The sequence below is a fragment of the Myxocyprinus asiaticus genome, chromosome 1 (genome assembly GCF_019703515.2).
Source record: "Myxocyprinus asiaticus isolate MX2 ecotype Aquarium Trade chromosome 1, UBuf_Myxa_2, whole genome shotgun sequence".
NCBI classification, from domain to species: domain Eukaryota; kingdom Metazoa; phylum Chordata; class Actinopteri; order Cypriniformes; family Catostomidae; genus Myxocyprinus; species Myxocyprinus asiaticus.
The window spans coordinates 21,524,749-21,552,275 of NC_059344.1; the positions used below are offsets into that span (position 1 = coordinate 21,524,749).

The window sequence follows — 27,527 nt, forward strand, 5'->3', positions numbered from 1 at the left end:
CATTAGATTACATCCACGGGTATCATCGCAAGAGGAAACAGATTCCCTATCAAAGATCCTGATCGACTGAAGCTATGGCTGATCGATACACCCTTTAAGTCACTCAAAATTTTGAGGGTGTGCAGTGAAAATATCTTCCCTGCCGATTTCAGACCAACCGGGAGATCAGATGATATCGACATGCCAACGCGTTTACGTCACACAAGCGGCAGCTTGAACTCCACCCTCGTGAACATGCATACGATAGCTGGCCAGAAGTGTACATTTTTAGTTAAAAAAAGTTTTGAATATTGATCTATTTCTTACACACGCCTAGCGTTTTGCTTTAGAGGACATTAATGAATCCACTGGAGTCCTTTGGATTACCTTTATGATGGCTATATGTGCTTCTTGGAGCTTCAAGATTTTGGCACCCATTCACTTTTATGGACCTACAGAGCTGAGATATTCTTCTAGAAATCTTCATTTTTAGAATTCTGCAGAAGAAAGAAAGTCATACACATCTGGGATGGCATTAGGGTGAGTAAATGATGAGAGAATTTTCATTTTTGGGAGAACGATCCCTTTAATCTGAGCCCCAACTCTGACCAAGAAGCCTGAAGGCCTGTTCACACCAGGTCCAATGCAACTAATCATGTAAGTATAAAATATTAACAATTTTTCGCATCAAAACGATTCACACTCTGTCCGATGCCAATGTTGTTCATCCAAACAACTGAAAAATTTGACCCAGCATTCAATAAAATGACAAATCTTTTCCATATTTCAGACTCTTATGAAGGACTTAATAGAGACGCATTGTTTCATGTTAAAATATTGTCATGCATATTTTCATGCCCAACATTTGGACTTGTGAATAGACTTTTACCTATAGTAAGCACATTCTAAACCCAGCCTTATTCCTGATCATAACCCTAACCCCAGATTTTATTTTTGCCATTTGTTCTAGTGTGTTTTGGGTATTCATTTATAACAGCCTCCCCAGAACCACACCCTCTGTGGGCCGTGCTTCTCCCCTAAGGATCTCCAGAAATCCAAGTTTTGACATAAATTCTATCCGTAAGCCATCTGTGGGCTGGACCTCGCAGAATACACCTTGTGAACCTGTAAAGAGAGAGAGAGAAAGAGAGTTGAAATACTTGGCATTAAAGGCTAACATAAGAAAAATCTAAATATGCTCCAAATTTACAATCAGCATTAGTGATAAATGGGGAGTCGAGAAATTAAGCCTGTTTCACACCACACGTGAAAGCAGAGCATGTTAATTTTGGCACCAATATTAACAGATTACAGCATTCACACTGCTCACTTAGCTCACTTGTTTTTGTATTGAATTACAAAAACCTAGTTACCACAGCTGTGATGGGGTTTCTAATATAGCTGCTGAGGGAGTGATAGTAAATTTTGCATCTTATTCTTCTTTTGGAAAGTAGTGGAAATGCAATAGTGGAGTCTTTCTTTAGCTGCTGGAGATGAGGATGCAAAATTAATACCTGCAGTGGTCTCCCATTCACCCCTATAAAAGTTTAGAGTAGCAGCTCTGTTGCGCAGCAGAAATACTGTAGGTGTGATATCACAACACAAGTCTGCTGTTGCAGTTGGGCTGCTGTTCTCTTATGCACTATGTGGCAGGGCAGAGGGCGGGGCCGGGTCGTGATTCCACACACCCAGCCCCTAATAAGGCTGATTAAGCCTGAGAGGGATAAGGCCGACCGGAGACGGCAGTGTGACAGAGAGAGAGAGTTACGGACAGCTGTCCGACACCTGTGTGTGTGTGTGTTTGTCTTTTTGGTTACGTTTCTCATTATATTATCATTTATATTGTCAAGCTGGTTCTTGCCGCCTCCTTTCCATTGATGTGTTACACACTACTTCTGCGTTCAGCATGAAACAGGCGTAAGAAAGAGCTGACGGAAGGTAAGAGTGTGTAAGAGGGAGAGATTGATAGAGAGAATCATGAAAGAAGGGAGGTGACATAAACCTTCGTCTTTCCTATACCAACTCATGCTGTCTCACCGTTAGCTTTTAATGCCATCAGCAGGGCGGTCAGGAGGCTTCGACTAACGCTGCAGTCCACCAGCTCAGGAAGAGCCTCCAGCCTGAGCTGAGATGGGAAATGATACAGCAGGGAGTCTGGGTAGTCCTGTTCTTCATGGAAATACAGCAATGCCTCCTAGAGGTATGGAGGAAGAAGTGCAATTAGAACAGTGTATGTGTTTGAGAATGTTCCAATTTTCTCTGGTTCATCACTGTTATTGTAAGGGTGAGATGGATACTATTACCACATTTTAGATGTCAGTTTCAGTGGTGTCTAAGTTGCGGCTGTGTGTTTTGCTATAACTCTGACCTTTGTTGCAGTATGTCCATTGGCTCTGTGGGAGCGTGAAGGATATTTGTCCCTCATAGCGGGCAGCCAGGTGGCCTGGCATCGTTTGGAAAAGGAGCTAACATCAAGAATGCCAACCGCACACCCACACACACCAAGTTCATCCTCCAGAACTAAGCTGTACTCTGGGCACAAGGCCAGAGATGCACCCAGACACCTGAAACACAAATACAGATTCTTGTGTATTAATAGCTATGTTCTGAACCAGAGGCTGATATTATACAGCCTTTTCAGGGCTCTCACTTACTGTAAATCACAAATAAATGATAATATCTAATTTACTCTTCAGCTTTACTTCCTTATTTTATGGTTAGCAAATCATTAGCTATGGATTTCCCCCTGTATTACCAGTTATAGTTTTAAAACCTGTTATTCTTACACATTTTTAATTATCATGCTTATAGACTCTTCACAGACTATGATGATGCATTTCTGCCTTCATTTAGCTGTGGAAATATAATAACGTTTAATATTTTCAATTTTTAATTAATTTATATAAATAACATTATTTGTTGTGTTATATTACCCTGGCATTAAAGAATAATTAATAAATAAATAAAAAAGTAAACAACAACAACTTTCAAATAAACAAGTTCCAAATACAGCTGCAAATGGAGTGACAGTAAATTTGGCATCTTTCTCTTTTCTGACGGCCATAATCCATTTTCTCTAATTTAACTTTTTTGGAAAGTCATAGAAGCATAAGAGTGGATTTTTATTTTGATGTTGAAGAAAATGTGAATGCAAAAATAATATTGTCTATGGTCTCTTTCCTTCCCTTTCTCATTTTCCCCATGAAAATTTTTTTCCTCATTAACCCTCCTATTGCGCTCAGGTCATTTTTTACCCGGTAGGGGTAAATCATAATTTTTAAATACCACATTGTTTTTCGTATGGGAACCAAACTTTGTGACTTTGTCAAGACTACCAAAATGAGCATAATTAATTTTCAGATTTTTAGAAGAAATTATTTAAGAGATATAACCATTTTTATGAAATTGTTACATCTTTTGCGTTCCCGGGTCAATTTTGAAATAAAACAGATGTAACCAACATAACAGGGCTCCAGACTAAGAAAAATTACTTAGGAGCCATTGGCTCCTAAACTGAAACATTAAGGAGCCAAATGGCTGTTTTTAGTCGCTAAATCACAGAATTACTCAATTTAGATTGCTGTTCAGAAACGAGATAGAAAGCCGAAGAAAAGGAAGACAGCTGATAACCCATTAATCAGAGGTTTAATAAACAGAATATATTGTTGAGAAGATACATTTTCCATTCCCTTTTGTCTCAAATGTTCACACCCCTTTCATAATTTATACAAATATAAGAGAAAATATTTTTTTATTTAGTACTGCTCTTCAGAATCTATGTTACAGATAATTACATAAAGTATCATATGCATATATTGCTTCTTGAACATCAGTGAATGTTTGCACCTTGTATAGTTGTGTACAAGTCCCTCAGTTGTCCTAAGTGTCAAAAGCTTGATCTCATTCATTCATTCATATATATATATATATATATATATATATATATATATATATATATATATATATATATATATATATATATATATATATATCATACATATTTATTTTTTTTTTTTTACATTGCCTTAGTTTCTTTACGGATACTGGATGGCCCCAGACACAGAGACTACAGGAGTGCAAATTGAAAGAAATTCCAGATGCAGTTTATTGAGCTACTCCAATCCCAATCAATAATTACCAGAAGAAAAAAAGTGGTACACTATATGGGACTTTTAAATATAAAGAAGCCCGAAATACACTTGGGACTCTTATTTTGAAATGTCTGCACTCCCAGATGTGAGGACACTGATGGCTGATTCGCTGAGAAAGTGAATCGATTCAAACTGCGCTCCTGAGTTCAAACCCTCAGTTCTTTTCGGGTGATTCATGATAAAGACCCGGTTCAAAAGATTAATTTGTTCACGACTCTCTCGCACTGGGTTTGTTGTTGTGTGTGGTGCAGCGAGCTCATCAGAAACAGAACGGGTGAAAAGCGGCACGAGACACACTGGTGCTCGCTTTAAAGTTGTATTCAATAACTCACAAGATGATATCTGACGAAAATGCATATGAACGCACACAACAGATGTTAAATTATTGTCGCAATCAATTATTTTTGGTCGCATTTGCGACCATTTTAGTCGCAGTCTGCAGCCCTGCATAACAAATAAAATATAACAGCAAGCGGCAATTATCGGGGCCAAACACTTATGGAAAAATTACAAAAGTAATCAGATTTGACAGGAAACCCTAACCCTAACTGCCTTAATCATAGTAGCACAAATAAAATTTTCTTAAGCTTTAGCACCCTCTAGCATCAAAAATTGATGAAATTTTGCACGTGACCTGAGAAAGTTCTCTTGTTTTAAATTTTGTTAAGTTTGAAGTTTTTGCTCACAAGATACAGGCCAGTTAGTAATTACAGGCCAGACCCAAAAACGTATTCGCTTATATCTTCCGAACGACTAAGCGAATCAAAATTCTTTTGATAACTTTTTGTCAGGAAAGTCTGTAGATTATGTATGCTGAATTTCGTGCGAATCGAGGAAACGTGCTAGGATGAGTTCGAAAAAGTAGGTTTTTCATAAAAATCAAAGTGGTTGAAAAGTTTTCATGTGGAAATGGACATACATGTGACCATGTGTTTGGGGGCATTTAAGGATTTGGTGAAGCTAAGAAAAACTATTCTAGCCTATGCGGTTCCGGAGTTTTTTTGGGGGGGGATTTTTCCCCTTTTCTCCCAATTTGGAATGCCCAATTCCCAATGCGCTCTAAGTCCTCGTGGTCGCATAGTGATTCGCCTCAGTCCGGGTGGCTGAGGACGAATCCCCCATACTTTATTACCATTTAAAAATCGCTTCCTGCCAGCAGTCGACTAATGTTACCGTCACGTGACGTAAGCGCAATGGCGCGTTCACGCGAGAAGTCGGAAGCACATGTTTTGTTTACAACAGAGAAACGAACATCACGCGAGAGTTAGTTCATTTCTAACAGCAATCCAGCTGGCCAGAAGCAACAATTTAAAGTTAAAAACTTTTTAATTATCAATTTGTTTCTTACACAAACGTATCGGTTTGCTACAGAAGATTAATTGATTACTGGAGTCATGTGGATTACTTTTATGCTGCCTAAATATGACTTTTGGACCGTCAAACAGCCAGCAGCCTGATGGCACCCATTTACTTGCATTTTATAATTATAATTTATAATTATATTTATTTATCACACATTATACATTTGCACATATACAGTGAAATTCTTTTTTCACATATCCCAGCTAAGCTGGGGTCAGAGTGCAGGGTCAGCCATGATATGGTGCCCCTGGAGCAGATAGGGTCAAGGGCCTTGCTCAAGGGCCCAACAGTTGCATCTTGTTGGTGCTGGGGCTTGAGCCCCCAACCTTCTGATCAGTAACCCAGAGCCTTAACCGCTGAGCCACCACTGCCCCTATAAATGAACAAACAGAGCTGAAATGGGCTCATAAAAATCTTCACTTCGGTTCTGCTGAAGAAGGAAAGTAATTCACATCCAGGATGGCTTAAAGGTAAGTAAATCATGAGAGAATTTCTATTTTTGGGTGAACTAACCCTTTAATATCTCTTGGTTAGTCAAGCCCTACAAACCAAATTAGTGTTTTAAAGCTGATTATGTGAAGGCAAAATAAAAGGATATAAAAATCTCCTTTCATAGTATCTTATTCGGTTGGAGCAAATGCATCTTTTAAACAATAAGAAACCAGGAGTTTTTAAATACTCTAGGTTTAGAGTGCTGTAATATGCTATAAAAAGAGCAGTACTTGCCTGTCCCCAATAAAGTCTGGATGGGAGATGGCAGCGTCCTGGCCCCCTCTACCCCCCTGGTGCAACTGATGCACCATTCGGTACAGCTCCACCTAGAGGTGTGAAAAATATCATGAAAAGTTTCATAAGTGTGTAATGAAGAGTGAGTCAACAGTGGGTTTACAAGCATGCTTCTGTCACCTTGTCTTTTTGCTGGAATGGCCTTATGTTGAAAAGTCGACAAGTGGGAAAAAGAGGGGGTGGGTGACTGAATAACTCACTGCTGGTCCCCACAGGCAAAAGCATCTGACAAAGAAAGAAGTATGTCTGGCAATTTCAAATTGCAAGTATTTGCACAGTGGACTGTGAGTTTTTATCATCATTTAATGAAAACTTTAACTATGCACTAAAAAAACTCTGCAAAGTTAAGACAATAATCTTGAAACTGATAACCTGAAAAACTGATATCATTCCCACCTGCACCTCTCCTGATAGCCCTCCTTTAAACACCCATGGCTCCGCCTCCACACCATGAAGCTCCGCCCCTGAAGAGGCTCCACACCCTGTGAACAGTCCCAAACCACTGCAGAAACCAGTATACTCCCACAACATAATGAGAGGTATAAGTAAAAATCTTTACGAGATCTAGATATAGTTAGGGATGAGCAGAAATTATGAACAGTATGCTATAGTGTTCTGGTAAATGTCTGGCACTGTAGGGTTTACTCACAGTGGAAGCAGTTCTTCCAGGATCCTAGTGGAGAACTTTCACTCATTATACGACCCTCTGCGAGAGAGGAAAGATGGTGATGAGAAAGAGATTGGAGAGGAAATGAGAGGCCAGAAGAATAGATTTTAGACACAAACACCATGATTTAGACAAGTAGCACATGGATGAACATTCATTCTTGGACCTGGAACAACATCCTATCAAACAATCATAGGCCTATCCCTATCCTAAACCTAAACCCTAATCATAATCTATCCCTAAAATGATTGGTTAACAAGAATGTTGTTCAAATCCTAACTCTACACTCTGATTGGTTGAGGGAATTGTTGTTCTCTGAATAACATTAAGGATGTTAATCCAAGAATACAGTATGTCTTACTGAGTATGATTAACAAATAATGCACATGATGAGATTCTCTCATTCATATTATCTCATTCTCTAAAGGCCGATTTATACTTCTTCGTCAAACCTACGGCATAGGCTCCAGGTAGCTACAGCGGTTACGTAGCCCGACATGCACCTTTTCAAAAATTGAACTGCACTTTGCATCAACACAGACCACAAAAGCTGTGATTGGTGCACTTTGTAACCAGAGACCACCCCTCAGGATGATAACAAGGATATCTGAGGTAGCGTCACGTTTTATCCAAGATTATTTTAATATCAATGTATTTCCGATCTGCACGACGATGGCCGTATGTTTGACAGTATGTAAACAGTAAATAATCACATTTCATAAGTTATGGAAATGGAACACTTCTAATTTGCCAGCAAATTAAAAAGCACCTAGTTAGAGTTGGTTATATTGCCTACATGAATAAAGTCTTTAAAACGACACCCATTTAGTGTTGGTCAAGCAAGTAGTTATTAATTAATGATTTATTTTTCAGCATGGAACATCAAAAGTATGGCAAAATATTTATTTCTATTTAAGCGACTCAAGAGCAAGCATACAGTAATTTCCTCATTTATTTTCTCCCTGCAATGCAGGCAACATGTATAATAAATAATATGTAGATAATAATTTAATCATTACTTTTGAATCCACAAATTACATTGCTTACATTTTATTTATGAATGTATTATTAGCATTTTGGCTGTGTACTCGCAGAATGACGCAGACACACCAACGCAGAACTATAAATTCAAACCAACATGTTGGCCACAACGTGGAGCCTATGATGCAGAAGCATAAATCAGCCTTAAAGGAATAGTTCACCCAAAAATGAAAATTGTCTCATTATTCACTTACCCTGATGCCATCCCAGATGTGTATGACTGTCATTCTTCAGCAGAACACAAATTAAGATTTTTTAGAAGAAAACAGAGCTCTGTCAGGTCCTTATAATGCAAGTTAACGGGTGCCAGCACTTTGACAGTCCAAAAGTCACATTCAGACAGCATAAAAGTAATCCACATGACTCCAGTCAATCAATTAATGTCTTCTGAAGTGAATTGATAGGTTTATGTAAGAAACATGTTGATAATTAAAATGATTTTAATTTTAAATCGGGTTGGAATTAGGCATTCCAAATTGAAAAAAAAAAAAAAAATGACTGATTTATTTTTTTTACACAAACATATCTATTTGCTTCAGAAGACATTCATTGATCGACTGGAGTCACATGGATTACTTTTATGCCACCTGAATGTGACTTTTGGACCGTCAAAGAGTTGGCACCCGTTTACTTGTATTATAAGGACCCAACAGAGCTCTATCTTCTTCTAAAAATCTTTATTTGTGTTCTGCTGAAGAAAGACAGTCATACACATCTGGGATGGCATTAGGGTAAGTGAATTTTCATTTTTGGGTGAACTATTCCTTTAAGTCTCTCTCTTTCACTTACCCAACCAGCAGATGAAAGCTTTTGCCACCAGCAGGGTGTTTCTTAGGTCCCAGATGTAAGGGTAAAGGTCGTAGAGAACAGCCCTATTAATGCTGTTGACCACAGCGCTGTGCAGTAAAGACACATCATCACATGCAGCCAGGAACCGGCCAGCACGGGCACGCCATTCCTCTACCTGAAAGAGGGAGACATTAAAGGTAGTGATGGGAGAAACAAAGCTTTTCGAAACTTCAAATCAATTGAACAAATTGCTTCGCAAAATGATTCACTGTTTCGAAGCGCTCCAAACACCGCATGCGGAGGACATCTGCTGGTCACGAGTGTAATTGTACTCGATTAACTGCCTTTTTTTCTTTCTTTTTTTCTCATTTAAGGACAATCTACAATATCCATGAATACATATATCTGAATCTCTGCAGAACATGTAGGCCATATATACTGTAAGTTGGGCTTATTTATGATTATTGCTTTTTAAATTGATTTTAATTGAAGTTTGACTTCATACTAACTCAATATTTTTTAGTATAATCAAATTACAAATCTATTAATGTTTCTATATCTTATACAGTTTGTGCAATAAAGATCTGTAAACAGAAAGGCTACGGTGATTACTCGTTCACAGTCAGCACAGCAGGACTCACACTAGTACACGATTAAACGTGTGGTCAAGTTCATTGAACTCTAAACTGATCATGCATACGTTTTTTTGTTGACCAAAGTTCATTCCAAGTTACAGATTCAACTTCTTTCGGCCAAATAAATCCCCTTAATTAAATATCACTTAATGCATAATTCTCTTGTCTCTTTCTCATAAACAACATTTTGCTTTTTGGGATTGTATGTTGTGGTGGGAACATAATAACTCAAAATGATCTGCAGGGAATTGAAAATCACTGACTTCCAATCAGCAAATCATGTTTGAATCAGTCTGATTTTATTGCTGACTCGAAATCAGTTAAAGCCATACATTTGACACTGATTCAGTGGTTCACTGTGGAATCAAGTGTCCCTAGCATCAAACTGAAAAATATTTTGAAACAGTATGATGTAACAAAGCCTCGTTTGCTGAAATCATGTGACTTGTCCAGTTTGATACGCACTGCGAAGCACTAGTTCAAAACAAAATGGGTATAGTCAAACGCTAGTCTTTCAAAGTATACCTCCACTCACACATGCTCTTGATGTGCACATCGACTGCTGTTGTTTCTACCTTTGTCTCCTGATGTTTAGCGGCAATTACATCTTTTTCTAGTGCTTCTTCATGACAGCAAAAGCTCAATTGTGAGTGTTGCCACCTTGTGGACCCACAAATTACAGCAAAAATTTGCAGGCGCATGTGAATACTGCGCGTTCAGGGTATGCGCGGTGTGGTGGAACGACCCAACCCTTCCTCTCGTCACCGTTGCCCCACCTCTTATGGCCATCCTTCAGCCAGGCTCACAATGGGAGTGGTATAGAGAGGAAAGACACCACTTTATAAGCTTTGTTTGGGCAGCAGATGATGAGGCACACCTGATGTGAGTGGAGCCTTATCAACACTGCCATTAAAATACAGAGCGCACTTCTCCTCGGGGAGCCAGCTTCTATCTCCTTGTGTGCACACACTGGCATCCTCGCATGTCCAGGAGCAGAGCAGGGAGAGTACCGGCTGAATTAGATGTGCGCCGGACCCCCTCCCTCGGAACCCTGGCGCAGGTTAGATAAGTACATGAGTTGCCAGGGCATGGATGCCAGGCCGCCTCTTCCTCACACTCGCCCCGGCCCTTGGGAAGGCAGGCCGCCAGATAAGCCGCCATACCTCGCACCACGGATGACGGAGGGGAGCACATGTGGCCGTCGGACCCTGCCCACATCCTAGACCATTCCTTTGGTCACTCCCAATCCTTCACAATGCCCCCTTCACCGTGAGTACGCCAGATTCCCCTTTATTTTGGACACTAATTCCCCCATGGACACTTTTTCCCTTTTATGAACATTTTATGTTTATTATTATTTCCAATAAATGCCACTGTCTCTTGCTCTTGCACTCTTGCTCACAGTGGTTAGAAAAATCTGGCTGCACACATTCAGTGCTCAAGCACTCTGTTGATGACAAAATTTACGTGTCCTGTACTGTCTGACTGACATATACTTTTGGCTTTAATCCCTGGATGTGCGGTTGTTACTCAGACCACAAAATGGTGCCATTAGCCAATCAGAATAAAGTATTCAAGAGTGCTGTATAATAAGTGATTTTAACCGTTTTGATAAATTCTGCCATTTTGCTAACTTCACTCACACACAGACAAACACACAGCCATACAATTATATTTTGAATAGGGGTTGCCCCGCACATTAAACATGATTTCCATTTTATAGAACACAGACAACAATGACAAAGGAATAAGTCTAGTAAACAAAACATTATTTCGAGAGAAAGAAAAGAAAGTCAAGAAAATGGTCACCTTCTGTGGTGAGGACTTCTTGCCGTTTCCATTGACACTGACCCAGTGACAGTTGGCTTTAAGCCACGTCAGGTCCTGCAGCAGACTCTGAGCAGGTGGCCCGTGTTCATGCGGCAGGTAGTACAGGCCAACCAGCAGCCGGACCTGGGCCTCACTTAAAGGAGACCTCCCAGAACACAATCCCCTTCTTGAGGTCTTTTCATGGCTGGAGCTCCTGGAGACCTGGTTCTCCACAGCTTTCAGATCTTGACTCGTAACAGGGTCTGCTGGGATCTCATCGCAAGCAAGGGCCCCTGAGCTCTGGGAGGAGGTTATTGGAGATTTGGGCTGGGCTCCATGTTGATTGTCTGAGCTATCGGAGGACTTTGATTTAATAGAAGGTGTTAAGGGCTTGAGATCGACTGGCCTCTCTTGACGTCCTAAAAGAAGATTTCCAAAAACAGAGAGCAATAGTTTTACTCAAAGACACATAAGTCTGCACTTACAGTATATGAGATTCTATGTGGTGACTAAAAATAACAAAATATACATGGCTAATGGCTTGATATAGTTGAATGTGTGGCACCTTTTCAGAATGCAACAGTACTCGTGTTAAACTCGATTTTTTACTGTTACAATACCTGAATGTACAGAAACAACTATAAGTAAGTAATTTGCACGATGACTTTCACAAAGAGAGTAAGTGCTTTCAAAACATTCCTGCTTAGTTTGAGGAATTGAATAGTTTGTCCAAACACATACAAACACAAATCTATTTGCCTGTTTGTCACTGATGGTGCAGAGTTTACACATTTCACCATGAAAGCGATAGATAATGTACTGTACATTTGACAGTAGGTGACAGTGTTTTGCAGTTTTGTTTAGGTGGATGCAATACCAGGCTGCAGGGGAAGGCTGAGTTCTTTCATCCAGTCTTGTAGAGCAGCTGAGAGAGCTCTCTCCACACTGTAGGCCTCTTCATCACCTACAGAGGTCAAACTGGGTCAACAAAAGGCAGACATTTCTTGATTCATCTACTGAGAGCTCAGTACCTGAATTCTTTGGTTTAGGGTTTACATCAGTGATTCTGAAAGGGTGAGGTGTGCATGAAAGCCAGCACTAGTTTTCAAATCTCGTTCACTTTTACACATTTAAATTTGCCATGGTAACTATACAAGCAAGAAGTTTTTTATTTTATTTGGCAATTTCTTCTCCGCCTTCTCCTTATGTAGTGTAGTGCAGTGAATAGGCATCTAAAGTCAGATTGTCAGATTAATCAGCCAATCAGATTGATTTATTTGTTCTTGGTGGGTGTAGTCTTTTAGATAAGCCCAGTCAAGTCCTTCTAGCTGGCCTTGAGTGACGCAATCATGCATTAAGTAATATACGTATTTCGAAAGCGAAGAGCGTGAGATCAAGACAGAGACGGCTGTCATCACTGCCGTTATCACCATTGAGAAAGAGATCCTTATGGATTTATAAACCCGAGACGTTCTGCATGACCGTGTGATCGGTTAATTTATTAAACAGGAAAGGAGGGCTGATTTTGACTTCAATTAAGTTGGTAAGTGCTTACTGCATTGTTATAGCAACATCAGGAGTTTTCAAAGTGTAAATTAGGATGTCTTGAGCATTCAGTGAAATTTATTGCAAGCAACATTTAAATCGCAAATATTGTCAGATAGCTTTTTCCAGGTATTATAGACCTCCTTGGTAGATTCATATGAAAAATTATTTAAAATGCACAGGCTGCCACTGCTCACCACACAACAAAGACGTTCTCGTGGGGGGCCTGGGTAGCTCAGCGAGTAAAGACACTGACTACCACCCCTGAAGTCGTGAGTTCGAATCCAGGGCGTGCTAAGTCTCCTAAGCAACCAAATTAGCCCAGTTGCTAGGGAGGGTAAAGTCACATGGGGTAACCTCCTCGTGGTCGCTATTTGGTTCTCTCTCGGTGGGGCGTGTGGTGAGTTGTGTGTGGATGCCATGGAGAACAGCATGAAGCCTCCACCACACTATGTCTCCACGGTAACATGCTCAACAAGCCACGTGATAAGATGCATGGACTGATGGTCTTAAATGCGGAGGCAACAGAGATTCGCCACCCGGATTGAGGCGAGTCACTACGCCACCATGAGGACTTAAGAGTGCATTGGGAATTGGCCATTCCAAATTGGGGAGAAAAAGGGGAGAAAAAAAAAAAAAGACATTCTCGTGTGTGAGACAGATTAAAATGGGTAAAGGGGAAGATTTTCAGTGAATTAAAACTTTAATTTCTGTCCATTCCTTACACAATGCAATCATATGTCTTTACAAGACCTGAAATGTAGCACACTACTGATATGGAGAATTTTATGGTGCTTTTATGTTGTTTTGGAGCATGACAGTCACAATCACAATCCTCTTATGCCTCATCCTTGTGTTTCAGGATGAAAAAAGTCAAATTGGTTTGGAAAGACTTGAGGGTGAGTAGTGATAATAGAATTTTTATTTTTGGGTGAGCTATTCATCCAACATTGCTTATGCAAATCAGTATCACTTATTATGCATTCTATTTCTGAATATTTTAAAAAGTATATAATTAAAATACTTTATTTTTTTAACACAGAAAGGATAGAGAAAATAACAGAACAATGTAGGCTTAGAGACAAAAAGTTCATTCATAATTATAAAAAAAAAGCATTCCAATGATTTCTGATAAGTTCATTCCAATAATACAAAAAATGTTTAAAAAAAAAAAAAGATTACAGGGTGTGTGGTAGTGGGAGGGGGTGCAAAAGTTTCTCCTGTTTCAAAGGGGCTTTGACCAAAAAAAAAAAAAAACCTGACACATTTTGCTATGTTACTGAGCATTTGAAAATGTTTTCATGGATTCTAGTCCATTTTAGCCAGTCATTAGCTACAATGTCCTATCATACCTTTTTCCTATTCATTTACTCATGTCTCCTCTTATCTGCTGCTAATACTATTCCCCTCTCCACACTCCATTCTACTCTCACCTTTCCCCTCTTCTTTTCCTTCTTTATGCCAGCTCCCCAATGTGTGCAGAGGGATGAAGTTGGCTTCAAACTCGCAGTTCGGATTTAGCAGCAGACCCCTCAGATGGGCCCTAAGTCCAGGGGGGCGACCCTTAAAAGGCCCCAGGAAGACACGTCGGGTGTCATAATCATTGGCGTGGAGGTTGTCCCAAACGAGGGGAGGCCGTCGAAGCACAGACTGGACCTCAGCTAATGAATCAGCACTCAGTTCCCGTGATATCACTTTATTTCCTACAGGACAGTGATGGACAAACATGTGAATGTAAGAATTGTCCCTTAATATTTTAATAATATTTAATATTTTGATTCAGTACAAATTAACAAACATTTTTGTGCAGCCGAGTCATAACACAGAGGAGAGGTTTCTACACAGGAATTATTTGGCTATGTTACAAAAACTGACACAGATCCAACGTTATCATTACTTTCATTTTTGTATTTATTTTGTTTTGATTTTCAGTTTGTGTTTTCTAAAACGTATTTAGTTTAGTTTCCATTAGTTTTCATTCTATGGGCTCTATTTTTGTACCTGTGTTAGGCACTATCAAAATGCATGTCTCTGGAATTACAGTGGAGAATAAAAGTATGTCCCTGACAATTAGAGTTAAGGCATGATGTTGTGTGTCTGTAGATCAATATGATTAAAATATACTTACATTCTCTATAACTTAACAGAGCCTACTGTACATCCGGTTTGTTCCGACTACCTTTCCATGGGTACAAAGAGCATGTCATAGAGCTATAACTGACATTCAAGAAGGACGTAGTTACTATGTTTCTGATTTCAGCGGGACAGTCAGTTTTTTATGGCCTACTATACATCGTTCGCTGTTCAGTTCCAGTGGTGCTGAAATTCTGCATCTTGATGATTTTCTCTTCATGGCACTTACAACTGTCATTGCAGTAAGCCTTTAAATCTTAATTTTAAATAAATCTGATATAAGCAATCTTTTTATTTCAGTCTGAATCCTCCTTTTTCCAGTCGTAAAAACTTTAAACTTTGCCACATTAATTATTATGCCACACTAGTCAGCCTGTGTGTTGGAGCACATGCATGAATTGTAGTGATGTTTGTTCAAGAACAAATCTGTCTTTTTAACTTTTTAAGTGAACGAATCATTCTTGTTCACCTCCATACATTGACATATTTTACTGATGTCTCTCCCTTTCAATGCCAATGAGCTCTGCTGCTTTTCATGCCTGTAAAGACTGACTTTAGTGCGAGCCAATAGCATTCGAGTGCAGGCTGTTAAGGATGGTATGAATGGTAAACTGGTAATGGTAAATGGTAAACTCATTCGTGAATGACTCGTGAAAGAAGATCTGCTGAATGACTGAATGAGATGGGGGCGTGTTGTTCGTTCAGTTCAGCATGTGAGTCAGTTACATTCAACAAGGAGAGAAAGTGGTGAAATGCACTTAAGACAAGTTTATAGGTATACACAAAACATGATCCACAATTTATGAATGTGTTAAAATGACTGAAGACTTACAGTTAAAATTACATGAATTACGGATGGAAATGTTGTGCTTTAATGCACAGTGTATGATAATTAGGCTTTTCTTAAACTTTTTCTTTGTTTTGGTAATAATTAAGCCCAGACTACACAAAATATAGGGAAAATAAGACCTGCCATTTGTAGTGAAAATGGTTATGGTGTTTAAACACTATTTTTAAAGTGTCTTCGTACTTTTGTAGACATGCAAATTCCATTTGTCTTTCTTTGTCATGCTTTTATAGACTGACATTAGCATGAGCCAATAGCATTCGAGAGCGGGCTGTGAAGAAGTATGTAATTGGTTGGATCCACTGAACGTATACACCGCTTCACTGAACTAGTCGGTCATTTAGTTTGTGATGTGAATGAAATGAATGTACTGGTAAACTCGTTCGCAACCAACATGAACGAATCAGTCATTGAGAATGATGATCTGTTGAATGAAAGGAGGAACTGCATGTCGTTCGTTCATATTGTCAATCTCGTCCAACAAAAACGATGATGATTGAATGGATGGATGAATTATGAATAAAAGTGAGTGATGACCACACATTACAATGACATACGGACATTATTAAAACTCAGTTATTTTTAGGCTAGTATTGTTGTCCTTTTTTTGTATAGCTTGATAAAAAGTTGTGCTCAGCAGTTCACAGTATGATAGATATGCTTTGTTGTCATTTGTGGGGAAAGACTTATGATGCTTTAACACTCTGCAGTGCTGAACTCTCTTAGTAGAATTTTGATAAAGGATAATTAGACTTGTTGACTGCTTTCGGTGCAATGCAATACCTTAAAAGACAGTCATTTGGCGCCATCTGCAGGTGCAAAGGCATAACTTGAAGATCTGGTCAGTGAACTAATCAATGAACGAATCTGAACGAATCTTTTTGGTGAACGGAATCAAAAGAATCAAGTCACTAAAATGAATCAAAATCACCACTACTTATGAATTGCTAGGCCAAGGCTCAAAAGATCATTGATTTCTAAAGAACACAGTGAAAAAGTCTCTTGAATCTCACCGGTCCAGATGATGGAGATGCCAGGGAGTAGGTCCTCTCCTATCATCAGCAGGTATGGAGACTTTGAGACACTAGGAGTGCAGAGAGAACTACAGTACTCTAGAGAGAGAAAAATAACAGCTCAGCACTGTTATGGAGGAGATAAAATGGAAGGGAAGGCACAGAGAAAGAGCATGGGGCTTTTAGACTATTGGAAGAGAAGTGTTGCTTTTAGGGTACCATTTAGTAATGTATGTGTTGGATTATACATTGTATAGGACCTGTTGGAGATCCTCCAGTCACCCATTAAAGTTCATAGCCTTCAAGCCTCATATATCCTATTCATGTTCTCAAGGAAGTTAAATACATATACTGTATATCAAAAGTTTTAAAGCCTTTATCTTATGATGGGGTTACTGAAGGAACCGTTGACAGTGCTTAAAGTGCTTTAGAATTCTTGTAAGAATTAAGAGCAAGTTTCTCAGAGAACTGTAAATACAGTGCTTTGCATTATACAGTGCATCCGGAAAGTATTCACAGCGCTTCACTTTTTCCACATTTTGTTATGTTACAGCCTTATTCCAAAATGGATTAAATTCATTATTTTCCTCAAAATTCTACAAATACCCCATAATGACAACGTGAAAGAAGTTTGTTTGAAATCTTTGCAAATTTATAAAAAAAAAAAAAAGAAAAAAAAAATCACATGTACATAAGTATTCACAGCCTTTGCTCAATACTTTGTTGAAACACCTTTGGCACCAATTACAGCCTCAAGTCTTTTTGAGTATGATGTTACAAGCTTGGCACACCTATTTTTGGGCAGTTTCTCCCATTCTTCTTTGCAGGACCTCTCAAGCTCCATCAGGTTGGATGGGGAGCGTCGGTGCACAGCCATTTTCAGATCTCTGCAGAGATGTTCAATCAGATTCAAGTCTGGGCTCTGGCTGGGCCACTCAAGGACATTCACAGAGTTGTCCCGGAGCCACTCCTTTGTTATCTTGGCTGTGTGCTTAGGGTCGTTGTCCTGTTGGAAGATGAACCTTCGTCCCAGTCTGAGGTCCAGAGCGATCTGGAGCAGGTTTTCATCAAGGATGTCTCTGTACATTGCTGCATTCACCTTTCCCTCGATCCTGACTAGTCTCCCAGTTCCTGCCGCTGAAAAACATCCCCACAGCATTATGCTGCCACCACCATGCTTCACTGTAGGGATGGTATTGGCCAGGTGATGAGCGGTGCCTGGTTTCCTCCAGACATGACGCTTGCCATTCAAGCCAAAGAGTTCAATCTTTGTTTCTCATGGTCTGAGAGTCCTTCAGGTGCCTTTTGGCAAACTCCAGGTGGGCTGTCATGTGCCTTTTACTGAGGAGTGGCTTCCGTCTGGCCACTCTACCATACAGGCCTGATTGGTGGCGTGCTGCAGAGATGGTTGTTCTTCTGGAAGGTTCTCCTCTCTCCACAGAGAAATGCTGGAGCTCTGTCAGAGTGACCATCGGGTTCTTGGTCACCTCCCTGACTAAGGCCCTTCTCCCCCGATCGCTCAGTTTGGCCAGGCGGCCAGCTCTAGGAAGAGTCCTGGTGGTTCCAAACTTCTTCCATTTACAGATGATGGAGGTCACTGTGCTCATTGGGACCTTCAATGCTGCAGACATTTTTCTGTACCCTTCCCCAGATCTGTGCCTCGATACAATCCTGTCTTGGAGGTCTACAGACAAGTCCTTGGACTTCATGGCTTGGTTTGTGCTCTGACATGCACTGTTAACTGTGGGACCTTATACAGACAGGTGTGTGCCTTTCCAAATCATGTCCAATCAACTGAATGTACCACAGGTGGACTCCAATCAAGTTGTAGAAACATCTCAAGGATGATCAGTGGGCACAGGATGCACCTGAGCTCAATTTTGAGTGTCATGGCAAAGGCTGTGAATACTTATGTACATGTGATTTTTTTTTGTTTTTTATTTTTAATAAATTTGCAAAGATTTCAAACACACTTCTTTCACATTGTCATTATGGGGTATTGTTTGTAGAATTTTGAGAAAAATAATGAATTTTATCCATTTTGGAATAAGGCTGTAACATAACAAAATGTGGAAAAGTGAAGCGCTATGAATACTTTCCGGATGCACTGTAATCTTAGCATAGTATCAGTCCATCAAACTGGTTTATTGCTATACAATGAATTAGGATAAGAACTTGTCAATTAGATCTATGTATTAGCCTACCAGTTGGACAGAATAGGAAGACCGGTGGCTCCCCCAAGAAATGGAAGATCTCATTGGCCACGGAGACCTGGGCATGAGCAAATGAGGAAAAGGCCTCAGTATCGGACTGGCTCATGGAGTGATCAATGTCATCAAAAAGGAGGGCAAAAGCCTGACAGCCCAGGTCTGCCACCTAGTGTTGGGTTTAAAAAGAACAGAGAAAATTGGGACAGCAATACATAAAACTTGCAGAATAGTAAAACAAATTGTGTAGGTGCTACATCTGGGCAGATGTTCACAGGAAATAAACTGTAACCAAAATCTGTGAGAGAATGAAGACAGAGAGATAAAAAAGAAGAAAGTCAGACAAACAGATAGAAGAGGAGAAAGTGCGCAAGTTACCTGTCTAAGTTTGCGTTTAAGCAGTGTGAGGTCACAAGAGCTGGAGAAGACGATGTCCTGACCAGGGGAAAGAGCGTATACAAACCTCAGACCCCTCGACTCTGCTTCACAAACCAGAGCTTTCAACTGAGCTGTAGATCACGGGAGTCAGACACAGAGAAAATAAACAATTGGAAGGCTTCCAGGGGTGGTAAGAAAAAATTAGCCAGCATGAATTATATTAATATTAGGGTAAAGAGAGAAAAAAAAAAGGAAAAAATATAATTCCTATAAAGAATTATATACAGAAATATACTGGCAGTGCATATCAGCTGGCATCTTAAATATGACATGATTATGATATTTGCAACACTCTATAATATTATTTATAATATTATAGACCGTGGCCAGAGACCGGAAACGCTGGAGAGACCTTACTGCCCAATATGCTACTTAGCATAGGAGGCTCTAAGTCTAAGTCTAAGTATAATATTTTTATACTGTATGATAATTGCATTGCACTATACCTTATTATTGCAATACTTTTATGATTCGTTATGTATTGAAATCATGAGCACAGGGACAAATATAACACATTTTATTTAGTTTAATTTAGAAAAAGGCATAACTGGTTAAGATGTGAAATCCTACCCAGCATAGTAGTATTTTGCACCAATGGCTACTCAATTTAGCCTAAACTTCATTTTATATTATTATACTGTATTTATATAATATGATTATGTGCAATTTGCAAATGATATTCTCAGATATACAATACGTCTTAATGATCTCTTCAACGGTGGACCAAGCATGTCTAGTTTGATTGCTGACATTATGTACTCTAGATATGGATATCTTGTGTATTAGTACATCAAAATAACAATGTAACCGAGCTGCTTCTAGCTTTAAATGGATTTAGCCACATCTTCAGGGTAATTTTCTATGGCCACAAATGGCAGCCATGCTAATGAAGTTAAATGTAACCAATGTGCTTCCCAGCAACAGCAGCAGAACAGGACATTTACATATCAGATATGACTGTAACCAGGTACACCTTATTTACAGCATGTCCTTTTTACATCACCACAGTTTACAATAAATCTTTCTGCCTTAAAAGTTTAATTGAATTCAACTCTTTTTACCAGTGTTTCTATATGCTGGAAATACTAGGATACAATATGAGGTTTATGATGGTGTGTAACTTTTACCCATATGCTTCAACATACCCTCTTCGTCTGCTGAATACACCTCTCTCCATAGCAACCTGTGCTTCAGATCATCTTTAGGACCATACAGATATGTGTTCAAACCCCACATTTGCATCCTGAGTGAATGAGGGATCGACAAAAGGAGAATAGAAAACATACATGAAGAGAAAATGAGAAGAAATGAAATTTCCATCATGCTCGGAGAACATAAACTGTGTAAGAAGAGAGCAAGAGACAAACAGGAACCAGAAAGTGTGAGCAAGAGAGAAAGAGAAATAGAGGTATCTATTGATCCCATAACTATTATGAACCATTAATAATATAAGAGGTCACATTTCCTGCTGAGAATGAGTCTGGCTTTAACAACAGCAGTGGGTCGATTTCTCTGCAGAGACAAAAACAGATCTGAATGATAGATCCCACTATGAAATTCCACCCACCTGAGAAGAAAAATATTTTAACTATGATTGACCAGAATACATCAGAAAGAATGACTGCTATTTCAGGTATAATTATGTCAATGCCAATTTCAATGGCCTCTAATTAAAAGGAAAATCATGATTACTGCAGAATGTAACAAATACAGTTTATACCGTTTTAGTGCTGTAACTAAGGCAGTTTTCAATCTTTGATATATTGTTTTTTATTTCAAGTAAAATGAAAAATAAAAATCTAAACCAGTTTCACAAGTAGAGTGATCGTGTTTGAGCATAACTGAAATGGTGAGATTCCACATTTACGTTTGTGTGTGTGTATGTGTGTGTGTGTGTGAAGATATATGGGGCTCCAGACTTGTTAATGAAGTACAGTATGTGACTGTGAGAATGTGTGTGTGTGTGTGTGTGTGTGTATCCTCTCAAGAGAAAAGCAGTCTCTCTAAATAGACCGAGGCTCAGTTTGTGATTTTCTGAAATATTAAAGAAACTCCCCAAAGGTTAACCTCAAGCAAGCGCCTTCACACAAAAACACGTATACAAGCTAATTCTGAGTCTCTTCCTCTCCATATCATGTAAAATGCTAATGCACAAATAGAATCTATCGCTTTGTGTTTCTATTCTTCGCCCACTTCTCTCCTCCTATCTCTCATCTACTGCATCAGCACAGGCACTCTGCTCTCAGTCAAGCGTGCAAAAGTTCTCATCACTTTCTCGCCCCTCCTTTCTCTTGCACTATTAATCCTTTCATCCAGGGCCGGGTTTGGACCAGTGCCTCTATCTATCTTTTCTTTGTCTGTGTGTGGGTAGGATGCTCTCACGCATCTCTCCTCTCATCCTGTGCAGATGGATTCCCACACACTCTAATTTCTCTGTCACTGATCAGAAGCACTACACAGATATACATTTATAAGTTCACTGGTTCATATTGTACTGGAGTGCATTAAGGTAAATGGAATTGGTGTGCTGTCCATAACGGAGAGGCTTGAGCACAAGGCTGGGCTCTAACATACTTACCTTTGGAATTTTAATATACACAAGTATCTGATCATCACTAAACACTAATATATACAGAAAATACAGTATGTTTATGGCATTTAGAGCATATGAGCCACTGGCATGTCCTTAGCTAGGTAAAGCAGAGCAACTTATTCGAGGTAAAATATTCTTTCTGGTGAGTGTGTTTAAACTGTTTGAATTGGGAAACACAACAATACTGTACAAAATGTGCTACTGTACGTCAGGAGATTTCAACTCTTAAAAACCCAGGGACTCCCAATATTGAAAAAAAAACAAAAAAAAAAAAACAACTAAATTAACAAATATTATTACCTCCTAAATGCTTAACTGATAATTAAAAATAAAGATAACATTTTGAAATATATACAATTATTATATAAAAAATATTTATATTTTTAAAGAAAATCCTATGTTTTATATACCTGTCCATAGACCCCCTAATACTATATGCTATACTTAATCTAAATATTTTACATTTTTTAATTCTTGTTAATAATTGTATATGTGCACTAAGGCCTAATGTTATGGCCTAGATTGAACTGGGAGACTACGTGGAATATTGTACTTTTTAAAATGCCAAAATTTCATTTGTCACACAGCAGGACTACTTACAATAATTAAAAAAAGTGAAAAGGAAAGAATAAAAGTGGGGGCCTGGGTAGCTCAGCGAGTATTGACGCTGACTACCACCCCTGGAGTCGCGAGTTCGAATCCAGGGTGTGCTGAGTGACTCCAGCCAGGTCTCCTAAGCAACCAAATTGGCCCGGTTGCTAGGGAGGGTAGAGTCACATGGGATAATCTCCTCATGGTTGCGATTAGTGGTTCTCACTCTCAATGGGGCGCATGGTAAGTTGTGTGTGGATCGTGGTGAGTAGCATGAGCCTCCACATGCTGTGAGTCTCCGTGGTGTCATGCACAACAAGCCACATGATAAGATGTGCAGATTGACGGTCTCAGAAGCAAAGGCAACTGAGACTTGTCCTCCGCCACCCGGATTGAGGTGAGTAACCGCACCATCACGAGGACCTACTAAATAGTGGGAATTGGGCATTCCAAATTGGGAGAAAAGGGGATAAATAAAAAAAAAATATAGAATAAAATTTTTTTATTAGAAATGTAACTTTCTACAGCTTTTCAGATCACACAAACGTCTGCTAATCCAATCCGGGTGCGTGTGTGCACGTGCACGTGTGCGTGTGTTTGTGTGTGTGTGTGTGTGTGTGTGCTGGGTAAAGTGTGAGCCTGTTCATTAGCACTGCAGTAGAAAAAGGAAAACTACCTCTTGACTGAAGGGGAGCTTGGACAGAGCCATTACATTTGTATTTATTCTGTTCCCATCTAAAAGATCCCATTACATGATTAGGGTTCAAGGGAAAGTTCACCCAAAAATGAAAATTTTGTCACCATTAATACACCCTCATGTGGTTCCAAACCCATTTTTTTCTTCGGTGGAACACAAAAGGAGATTTTGGGCAAAATGTTAGCCTCAGTCACCTTTGTGTATGGAAAAAAGATGTAATGAAAGTGAAAGGTGACAGGCTAACATTTTGCCCAAAATCTCCTTTTGTGTTTCACAGAGGGAAGAAAGTCATTTGGGTTTGGAAAAACATGATGGGTGAGTAAATGACAGAATTTTCATTTTGGTGTGAACTATTCTTTTAATGAAACAAACTGGTTTCTTTCTTCTTTGTGTAAATCTGTATCTTTCCAAGCCATATTTTCTGTATGATACTTACTATCCCCTTATCTCTGAGAAATATTCTCACTGTTCATCATCACTCTCATTATAAGCATTATCATTATCTTATTTCCATTTCTCTCTGTCTCTCTCTTCTCTTTCTTTACTTCACTCATGCTCTCAATTCACAGATATAAGAGAACGATCAAAAAATGGATCCTCTCCTTGCCACTGGTTTCATTATGGCAAATGTATGCAGATGTGTGAAACTACGGCTCAGTGGATTCATGCTGGTGTGTCCGGTCATTAGCACATAAAAAGCCATTCGCCTCTCTGCCCACACGTCATGATATAACACCTCTGCAACACACCAAATGCTCTCTCACGGTACACCATAAATATAGTACCAACACGATCCAAACAAATAGCCCATATTAGTGATAAAACGATATTGCAGAGGCAAATTAATCGTTATTTGGCCATTTTTAGATTATCAGATAAGGCATCAACAAATAACTGTATCCGACTGGCAAATGAAAAGAAATAGATCAGTTCCTAAGTACATTTTTAGTGAATTTTGAGTACCATTGTTAAATAATTGTTCATTTAAATTCAGAAATTAATGTATGTACATCTTATTTTTTCAATTTTATTATATTGTATATTATATATATTGGCAATATATTTGCCATCAGCCTCCCTGCTCTAAAGATTTTGGCATTGGTATCAGCCATTAAAAAAAAAAATACCCATATCAGTCAACCAATAGTATAATATAACTTCAAAATTGCACAAAACTGACATGCAGTGTGATATTTTGGTGTTCCTTTATTAATTCAAGCCTATAAAAAGAGCTTTAATCTCATCTCTGTGTACTTTTAAAACCTCAAGCATTCACTGATCAAATACTCACCACTGAAATAGAGCCTTCCTTTGCTCCATTGACCAGGGCCTCCCGTAAAAACCTAAAGAGCAGAGTAAAACGTCAAAAATAGACACAATCACACATATGTTTTCCTCTACTTGAACAAGGAGCCATTTAATAAGCAATGTCTGTTCTCTCTTACACCTCCTCTTTATTCCAACCCACTCGAAACAGCATTTATGCAGCCTTTTAAATTATGGTCCTAACACTACCGGACCAGATTAGACCCATCATATAATGCTGGCTACTCATTCTAGTGTGCTACTAAAGTTTGCAACCGTGGAACAGAAGTAGGTGAGACTTAGGGATGTGCCACTGTGGGCGACTAATCGACTAGTCGTCCAACAACTGACTAATATTTTTATTGGTGGTGATTTTAATGAGAGATGCAATTCTCAAATTAACTGAGAGAAGCAACTTCTTGGAGAGTGTTTTTGCGTAATTATTGCTTGTTGTTCTTAAAAGTGAATAATAGTCTACAGTACACAGTAAAACCTTCTGCAAGAAATTTCGTCCCTTTTATGCTTTAAATTTAGTCCATTTATACACCGCTTCTGTTTCAGCCATCAAAGCCTCACATCAACAATACATTACAAGACGACCGCTGTCGGACGTTAAATCCTCTGCTGTGAGTAATGTTTCTGTATTAGTGAGGTGCTTTGGAGGAATTAAAGTCTTTTGTTGATTCTGTCTATTGATTGACACTGTTTAAATAAATAGTCACAGTAAAGAGGTTTAAACTGCTTCGTGAATTAGATGTGTACCCGCATCATTATGTTGCAGTTCTGTGCTTTTGAATGCCCAGCAAGGATCACTCTGAGACTCCCAAGTGATCTGGTTACACTGGAGCGCGTCATTCTACGTTCAGGATGTGCATAAGAGGTTTTGTGCGTATTGGAGCTTTTCTTATTTCTTACTTCTCTTACTTTGATAGTTTTGTGCAATACAATGCTACAGTTATTTAGCTTATATTTCTGTTGAATATCCATTAGTTACCATGTTGAAGTGCTGCGCTTAGCATCCCTATACCCTTCTGAATAGTGTGTGATCGAGGTCACGTGAACATAACGGAGCCTAATTATACACTATTATTATTCTTAACACCAACTAGTCAACTAGTCGTTCAAGCAACCGACCGACTAGTTGATTCTGATGCATTCCTAGTCAGAATAAACTACTGGCATCCAGCATGCTGGCATTTTCACTGGTAAGCTAGGACAAACCAACCACCGAGCCAATGAAGTGACACTGAGCTACAAACAGGAGATATGCAAATAGACCTTTTTCACACTCCGGGTTTGGGAACGTGGAAGTAAACGATTGCAGAGTAAACTTAAGACAGCGGTGAATGGGAGTGAATGGGAGATCACAACAAATAATATTTTCACTTACTCATTTGCTCCAAGAGCAAAAGAAAAAGTCCACTATTTCATTTGAATGACTTTCCAGAAGAGGAAAAAAATAGAGAGCGGTGGATTAAGACAGTCAGATGGGAGAAGATGCCAAATTTACTGTCACTCTCTCAGCAGCTGTAATAGAAACCCCCTTGCAGCTGTGGTAATTCATTTTTTTAAACTAATTCCAGGGTAATATAACACAAATAATAATGTTATAAACTTACACTCAATACTTTAAAAAAATATCATATAAAAAAGTTTGGTCTATCCACCTTTTTCCTGAACGCGGAAGCGTTCCACGATTTGCCTGTTTTAAATTTGTTGCCGGTCTCCAGTGTTTTCTCTCGCATCGGCGTATATTCTTAGCGGGTAATGTAATGTTTAAGGTATTACATTTGTAAAAAATTGTCAAAAAACATGCCGATACTTCACAGAGTCGAGAAGACAATTTTTTTATAGTCAGTGCCTCATCTGAGTGTGTTGATGCATTTTTTACACCAAGCAACACTTAAATGGTTGTTGTTCTCTGGATCGCTCATTCTGGCTGTTTTTACTTGGCGTCTCGAGACCAGAAACAGAAAACAGGCCATAAGAATCATCATGGCGCCGCCCAGTGGTTACTCAGGAAAACTGTGGATTTGTGTATTATGGTGTCTGGCCAGCTTCTTCCCTGCTTCAGAAAAATTGAAATAAATACCCAGAATAATATGAATTGCCTACTTGCCCATAAATGATAAATTGTACATTTTAATAGCTATTACCAGGAGACAACATCACTGTATTCAACAGAGAGCTTATTTCAATATATAATGTGTCTAAAAAGCGATCTGATGCTACATACATTAACAAAACCAATTCACGTCAGCATGATTTCATGAGATTGCACGAATAAATCCCATTTACTTGGTCGTGTTTATGTCTCCCGTACATGCATCTCAATGCACGATGTGTGTGTTGCTCAACTTACCCTCAACAATCCCGCATAAAAACTCGTCTCGCCCCTCCATCGTGGCTTTGATTGTCTATCGGCGCGCTGGTCGAGATGCGGATCTTCAGTCCTCAGCCACGCATCCTCCTGTCCGCTACACACAGCGCGTGCGAACTGAACACGCCCCTCATTAATCCGGCTAATACCTGAATGTTGAACAGTATGTCTTATTATTGCGAATATGGATTGTTTTTAATGATCAAACATTTGTAAACTGTCTGACGTTTCTTGTGTACGTCAGCTGTGGTCTTGCCTCCTCCTGTCACTCAATCCGAGAAGAGCCGCTGTCGCCACCTAACGGTTATTTAGAGTGTCATCAACACAGCTCGCAATTTGATATAAACACAAAAATCAAATGTAATCCAATCTGTCATAATAATGAGTCGCTAAGGCACATGCAATGTTAACAAAACATAAATAAATGTAAGTAACGTTTTACACGCATACGCTGTGAATCCTCTCGGCTCTTGCAGTCGTTGTGATGTGTGGTTGTCTTGGTTACACAGTGCACCATCTGCTTTGTATGTGGGTGCAAAACGGGCCGAGAACTTGATCG

General features: G+C 39.2%; 1 protein-coding gene across 1 annotated transcript; it reads right to left on the reverse strand.

Annotated features, from left to right (window-relative positions):
* Positions 1 to 503: 503 nt before the first annotated feature.
* Positions 504 to 27,227, reverse strand: si:dkey-183c6.8 (protein O-GlcNAcase). Its single transcript, XM_051697719.1, has 17 exons — positions 26,951 to 27,227; positions 24,575 to 24,626; positions 20,548 to 20,645; positions 19,343 to 19,473; positions 18,962 to 19,133; positions 16,758 to 16,856; positions 14,198 to 14,467; positions 12,097 to 12,183; positions 11,220 to 11,638; positions 8,776 to 8,950; positions 6,928 to 6,984; positions 6,675 to 6,760; positions 6,399 to 6,503; positions 6,219 to 6,310; positions 2,348 to 2,543; positions 2,017 to 2,173; positions 504 to 1,104 (listed from the first exon to the last, which is right to left on the reverse strand). Exons 1-17 carry the CDS (start codon positions 26,988 to 26,990, stop codon positions 968 to 970), a joined length of 2,373 nt encoding a protein of 790 aa, XP_051553679.1. The 5' UTR covers positions 26,991 to 27,227; the 3' UTR covers positions 504 to 967.
* Positions 27,228 to 27,527: the final 300 nt, after the last annotated feature.